Source organism: Pollicipes pollicipes, unplaced genomic scaffold, assembly GCF_011947565.3.
Source record: "Pollicipes pollicipes isolate AB1234 unplaced genomic scaffold, Ppol_2.1 Scaffold_4219;HRSCAF=4965_pilon_pilon_pilon, whole genome shotgun sequence".
NCBI lineage: Eukaryota > Metazoa > Arthropoda > Thecostraca > Pollicipedomorpha > Pollicipedidae > Pollicipes > Pollicipes pollicipes.
In genome coordinates, this window is record NW_023596448.1 from 24846187 (window position 1) to 24853706 (window position 7520).

A 7520-nucleotide genomic window follows, 5' to 3' on the forward strand; every position below is an offset into this window, starting at 1 on the left:
AAGTTGTCAATTTAACATGGAAAAATTGGCACATACAATGCAAAATAAATGCTCTCACGCATGAAAACGTGTCGTGTAAAAAATAAAGAATAGCAATGTCTATAGCTAATAGGCAGCAAGCTAACAACCTTTCCATTTGCATAGACAGCAGTCGGTACCTGAATGATGGCTGATTACGATTGCCTGCGTCTAGCAGCGAGGATGAGAGCTCAACTACAAAACTGTTCCTTTAATGCTGCATTTATCCTTGAAAGCCTCTAGCGCGGTTGCACACAGAACACCGATCAGCCTCGGTATTCGCATGTCCCATGGCAAGTAAACAATCGGCGCGGGAGGTAGACGTAGGACTTGGTGGAAGACGAGTGCGCCACAAATGGCCTCGTGTCTCGCGCACGGACAGCTAATGATTCATTCAACGGTGGCTAGCAACTTCGAGCTCGTCCAAGCCTGTCCTTTGGACGGTGAAGGCCATGCTTAGATATGCATTTGAGCTCCTTGAACAGGTGACGATATCTATGCCGTTAATAATGATGGCATTTTGTCGCTAAAAGGCATAAGCGAGATAACCTTAGGTGTAGAGTATCCGCCAATGCCTGCAATATAGGCAGCAATGCCAGCCTCAAGCCCTGCGGGCTTTTTAAGCCCGTGCATTGCGGGCCTGCGGGCTTAAAAAATGGCGACTGTAGTCCATACCCAGGCACCGGAAACATGTACAGTTCTGCATCGTGGGGAGCTGCAGCTACGCAGGGGAAATGGCCGTGATTACACAAAGGGAACATTCGCAGCCCAACATCGGAAAGGTCTGTGATCAGCCCCGGAAATGACTGCAGTTACGCAGTGGAAATGTTGCAGCCACGCGCCTGAGACTTCTGTAGACACGCAGACACAAGCACCGACGCAGCGAAAAGGAAATAACGACAGGGAGCTAGAATCGCTTCTCAACGAGGGTGGTAGTGAAAAATTCCATCGCAAAAAGACCGTGCAGGATTGAAAAAAGTTCACAGAAGATGGAACTTATGAGCTTGTGACTGATGCTTCAGCAAACAAAGGCATCTATTTCAAGTTGGCATGGACGTAATATTAGAAACCTGACAAACTGTTTTGTTTTTTTAACATCTTAGGCCATTAAAATGATCCAGAATACTTTAGAGCATAGCAAGTTCATGACAGTGTGATGAGCATAACACATTATTAACACCAATAATTTGAGGCTTGCACTTTGCACTTCCCTTCCACAGCGCTTTTAACACAAAAAAGCAAAGAAATTCAATAACAAAATAACGACAGAATATTCAACAAGTATAAAACACCCAAACAACAAAAAATCTTGGACCTCTACATATCAGCCAATCACCAAGTCAAACACAATAGACATACCTCTGGCTCCTGTTAAGATAGAGTCAGAGTAAACAAACATTTTGTCATTGTTTCTTACAAAAAAAATGTTTATTTCCATGAAAGTAGCCTTACTATGCCTAACCTAAAGAGGCCTTGCTTCATATAATCCTGTCTGCCCTATTTGCACTATAGCAGCAGTTGTGAATTACTGATTCTTGCATAATTACTATTGTCACTTGCCATGCACTTAACCAACTTAGCCTAACTTAGAGTAGCCCATATGTTGAACATCATCTCAACTCACCTATCTGTTGACAGCACCGCTTGTGATGAAAGCATGAAAGAGCTGATTTTTTACTGCTTTCAACTTACATTTTTGTTGTTCATTTGTGTATGCTTGTTGACATCAAAGTTGACAACACACATATCAAAGTACTTTAAATCACTTTGAACAACTTATTTTGATTACCTTGGTTAACCTATGTCAAGAGTAATAATGGGTATACTCCACAAAACAATCTCTCTTCTCCAAAAGTAACATAACTTTTACATGACCATGCCAGTATTGTGCTTGCCTTTTCAGCTGCAGCAAAGGCATTTATTTAGGCTTGTTTATTCATATTTGATGACAGAGTGTGAGATGCTGGCTTCACATTTTAATGGGATGTTCGACTATTTGTTACATACTAATATGTAACTCAGATTTTAAGTTCTATGCAACTTAGAGTATCCTTGTGTTAAAAATATGGTGCATATATACAGTACAGTCATTTGCCAGTCAGCAAACCATGACAGCTACAGAAAACATCAGGTTGAAGCAGCCATAAGGGACCACTTCAAGAAATTGGAGGCAAATAATCAAGAATATGGAACAAAAGAAAACCCATTGCATGACTTGTGGCATCACAATTTGTCATATGACAAAAATCGACGGATTAAACAGAAATGGCTAACTCTGGCTACCAATCATGTGTTGGAAGCAGGTAAGGTAAGCAGTTACTTGGTCCAAAGGAGACTTTCTGTTTTTTTTCCTGCTCCCCAAAAACCAAAAAGTCAGTACCTTTTGCATGGTCTGCTGGCAGACAGTCATGCGTGCAAGCCAAACCAAACTTGATGCGTGCAAGCGGCTGGCGTCGCTGGGGTTCTTGAGCTTGGAGGTACCCGGCGCCCTTGCTGAGGTACCTGGCGCCCCTGCATACATAGGCCTGATTCAGATGTAGGTGAGGCGGCAGGACATAGCCATAGGTGTCCAGGTTCTGTGGAACTTCGTTTATGCTTGGTGGTTCAAGTGAGCTCGGTTTTGGATGACATCTGAAAACCTCAGAAAGGGGAATAGGGGTTTGGGCATGTGCGATTAGACAATGTCAGGCAAGAGTGAAAAATTCACATAAAATATGGGGAACAGGAGTGAAAAATTCCTCCTCATAAGGTGTTGCCTTACACCCAAAGCAGGCAATTCTAGGACACCGAATATGGATCGACAGCCGCTTTCTCCCGACATGGGCAAGGATGTGTCAAGTTACGGGCTGCCACTCATTACCACATGGCTCGAATACCCTCACTCTGTACGTGGAGGTGCTTCCAGCGAGCGACGACTGCAGTGAGCCAACGTTGTCCAGTTCGGTTGCTTAGCGCGTGCTTGGCCGGGCCCGAATGAGCTCGTACCCCGACAGTCAACGTTGTCATGTTGACGCAGTTACTGCCACGCTGACTTTCAACAAAACTGATCTCACCTCCTGGTGCGTAATCCTTGGTGTGTAATCCTTGGTGCGTAATCAGAGCGTAATCCTACGCGACGATCCTCCGGCACCCCAACCAGTGTGCAGGGCATTGGATCCTGTCAACGACTTGGGCTGGCGCGCATGTGTGAGAGATACTATGCGATAAAGGCATCCGTTTGTGCAATGCACGGTTGATCGCACACACGTGCTACGATCTACTCGTTGGTGTTTGTATCGTCGACCGGCGCAGTCCTTCACGCGACATCTGTGGGCCTGATTGAGGTGGCAAAAAAAACGTGCCTGTCCAACAGCGCATGGTCGTGATGACTTGCTGTTCTCAGTTGGCTGTGCAGTTGTGGGACCGGCTGGGGCATTTGATCAAACAGCTGCCTGCAGGCGTCGCTACATGCACAAATCTGGAAGTCCAGTGTGCCAGATTTACGAGGACTTGAGGATTTGAAGATCCAGCCCGTCAGGGGCCGCCACGTGCTCCATGCTCTTCTGCGTCGCATAAAATGCCACTTGAGGTTGAAGGAGTTGTTCAAGAGGAAAGCGTGAGAGAGCTTCAGCGTTTGGTTTGAGGGCATGACTGGTTTTCAATTTCTTACTGTGACATCATCGGCTTTTAGTTTCCGTTGAGTTTGTCGGTCAAGCGAAATTTTGTTTGATAAATTGATACCGTCTGGCTATCGCCCTCTGGTGTAATGAAGATCAGCTAGTACCAAAAAAGAGCTCCAAACTCATAATGACGAGTTGTTAAAGGAGTGTTCAGGGCTGGAGTGAGGCCCTTTGGTCATGAAACACCATTACCAGACACATCATGGCCCAGAAAATTCCTGGATTGAGTAAAATCAAGCCTCCCAGGCAACAAAAGTTCATTGGAGGGGCACAGTACCCCTACACCGAGGCAGCACTCCTAGTATGCGAGGAATACTGCTACGGAGACAAAAAACATCTCGCACAATGCACGTGATTCCCGTTTAACTCAGTGGAATTCGTCTGGGAACTGGTTTCGATGTGTCGAAATAATTCACATGTGCCTGATCCTAAGGGCAGATCTAGAATCTCGTGGATTTTCGTGCTATGGGATCCTGGGATTGGTGTTTGGAGGGGAGGGGGGGGGGGGGGGGTGGCTGCAGGCTTATGTCGATCACTAGCAAAAGAAATGTCCAATCGATTCATAGTTACCGAATATGTCGTGACATTGGTACAATTAGGGAGTGACTGGAGACAAAAGGCTGGCGTGAACACAACGAAAAATGATCAAAACAGCGATTTGGAACATTGCTCTTAAAGCATCTTATTTGATTGACAGAACATACGGGTAGTAACGTTGTAAAGTAATGTCTACCTTGACTCGCCACAATATGCTTAACATATCTAGGCAACGTGGATCGGGGTAACGGTGTTGACAATGTCGAGAACCAGTATCTGAATATCAGGTGATGACTCTGCCACCGACTGTATGAATGTCACAGCTGTGGTCCCCGTTTGTTGCCCTGATCCACCGTCAAGCGAGTGCGTGTCGCCTGCTGCACCCATCCCCCCCCCCTGCCCGCCTCAGGTGTTCTTCCAACTATTCAAGCCCCGTGGCTGAAGCTAACATCGATCCCAGCCAGCCTATCACAGCTGAACCAGAATGATGCCGACATTTCCGTCTAACTGTCGTATCCCTGTAAACTTCCGAATGGTATGCGTGAACTTGCTGACAGCCCGCGGTGAACGAGAGCGACCCAATTTTGGGCAATATCTCTGCCGAGGTTTCACTTTTCGGTCTAAGACGAAGTCGAAGCGATCCTGTCGATAATCAAACGGCTCTCAAGCGATGAGTACAATAGTTTTTTTTCTGCTTGCACATTTACTTCATATCAGCGTTTAGCCATGCTTAGACGTGCCAGTTATTCAGAAAATGGACAACGACAATACTAAAAATATAAACCAGATGACATATAAAAAATGAAATAAAATATATAAAAATAAATATATATTTTATATAAAAAATATAAAACATCTAACCGTCTGCAATATAAATAAAGTACGTCTCAGCACACGTCATGAAAATTGCGTCCCACACTGTCACTGGCTGTTCAGTATTGTCACTATTGCTCCAAGCGAACTGACAGGAGGTGTTTCAGCTGAAATGTGACAACGAACCGTGTCTGCAGGTGTTGTGTTACACACGTGCTCCGGCTCTCTCTCCGCCGGGACGCCCTCCCACCGACATCCCGTTCGCCATCTGTACAGTGTGGGCTGGGTCATTGTTTCGCTGCGGCTGAAAACAGTGCGTTCTGCCTCAGGTGCCGTAGTGGCGGAAGTTGCCACGTCGCCAGCGCCGTGAGGCGGTCCTGGACGTCGCGCAGACGTCACGCAGTCGGCGCGCAGTCTTCGGCATACCATTTCGTCGCCCCTGATGGCCTGAGGACAGCCCGGGCGAGCGCGGAGGATCCACATTGCGGGAGACACCGCACCGGGAGGAGGTCGTCCTCGGCAACAAAAGGACGTCCTCTGTGACATCCTCCGTCCCTCGCGAGAAGAGACACCCCCAGCGAGCCACTTACCGAGAAGAAAGCAGGAACGGTTTCACCGAGAGAAGGCACTGCTCCTCCGGAGCCGCTCCCCCGAGGGGACCTCGTGACGCTCCTGATTCGTCGCGATGTGCGTTGGGTGTCTTCGATACTACTCCACCTAGAAACAGTTCCGCGGTGCGAGTGCCCTGGCCAAGCAGCGGTCGTGGTCGGCATGGCCATCATGGAGGAAGAAGCGATGCTGAGTGTCATGGGAGACGTATGGAATGACACGCGCCGGCTCTGCGAGAAGTGCGGTCAGGTGCTGCCGTGCTCCATGCCACCGAGCCTGTATCTCTTCGTGCTGCAGGGCGTGGTGATGAACGTGGTGAACCTGCTCGGCATCGTCTGCAACACCGTTTCCATCTACATCCTGTCGCGCAAGCAGATGCGCGCCTCCATCAACTGCTGCCTGATCGGGCTGGCAACGTTCGACATCCTGCTGCTTGTCTGCTCCATCTTCGTGTGGGGCGTGCCGGCGCTGAGTCAGTACTCGCCGCGACTACGCGCGCTCAGCGGCCGCCTCATCCCACACATGACTCCCTGGCTGTACCCGCTGGCTGCCATCGCGCACACGGGCAGCACGTACGTCACCGTCACCGTCACCATCGAGCGCTACGTGGCCGTGTGCCACTCGCTGAAGGCGCGCTACATCTGCACGTACGGCCGCGCCCGGCTCTACATGATCGTCATCAGTGTATGCGTCGTGCTCTACAACGTGCCCAAGTTCTTCGAGACGGAAGCACGGCCGATCCTGGATCTGAGAGAAAACATGACGGTGGTCGGGTTTGTCGCGTGTCCCACGGACCTGCGCAGCGAGCTGGTGTACATCGAGGTGTACATCATGTGGATGTACCTGGTGGTGATGTACTGCATTCCTTTCGGCACACTGGTGGTGCTCAACAGCCTTATTTACAAGAACGTGCGCATCGCAAATAAGATGCGCCAGCTGCTGAGCCGGCGCCAGGAGAAGGAGATCGGTCTGGCGACCATGCTGTTCGCCATCGTGCTCCTCTTCATAGTCTGCAATAGCCTCTCTTTCGTCATCAACATCATCGAGCTGCTCAACAATAGCGGCATGCAGATCGTAAACGACGACGGAATGGAAAGAATCGCTGACTTCAGCAACCTCCTCATCAACATCAACTCCTCTTCCAACTTCATCATCTACTGCACCTTTGGCCAGAAATTCCGCCGCCTCTTCTTGCGGCTCTTCTGCTCGCGCCTGCTGCGGCGGCGCGATGCCGGCTGGAACGGCGCCGATGACGTCACCCTCGCTGGCGGCGCTAACGGCGCACACGTGCCGCTGAAGCGGCTGGACCGCAGCACGCAGCGGCGCGGCCTCCAGCCGCCCGATGGCCACCAGCTGCTCGCGCCGCCGGCCTCAGCCGTCTCTCACCGCACCGACGAGACCGTGGACATGTGACGGGCTGCCAGCGCCGACGCCGCGCGGGAGCACGAGCCGCCGAGAGGCTGATGTCGCCCGGTGGTGAGCGTGCCCGTCACAGGAGCACCGTCCGACGGTGCGGTCATCATCCGCTGTCGGCACTATTCGATGGCGCAGTGATCCGTGACGGGGCGCTGTTTGATGGTGTCGTGATCTCCCACACGGGGATGATGTCATGAGCTGTCGCAGGGGCACCGTGTAATAGTGCGATGATCTGTCGCAGGGAGCACCGCTTAGTAGTGTCATGATCTGTCGCAGGGAGCACCGGATAATAGTGCGATGATCTGTCCCAGGGAGCACCGTTAAGTAGTGAGGTGAGCGTTGCGGGGCCATGTAATATGTAATACCAGCCATGTAATAGTGCGATGATTTGTCGCAGGGGCACCGCTCGAGAGTGTGATGTGCCGTTATAATGAGCACTGTTCGGTGGTGGGAGCCACCGCCACAGCG

General features: G+C 50.2%; 1 protein-coding gene across 1 annotated transcript; it reads left to right on the forward strand.

The window, feature by feature from the left end:
* The first annotated feature begins 5370 nt into the window (after positions 1–5370).
* Positions 5371–7049, forward strand: LOC119095039 (FMRFamide receptor). The gene has a single exon (XM_037217941.1). The coding sequence runs from the start codon at positions 5799–5801 to the stop codon at positions 7047–7049; it is 1251 nt and encodes a 416-aa protein (XP_037073836.1). The 5' UTR covers positions 5371–5798.
* Positions 7050–7520: the final 471 nt, after the last annotated feature.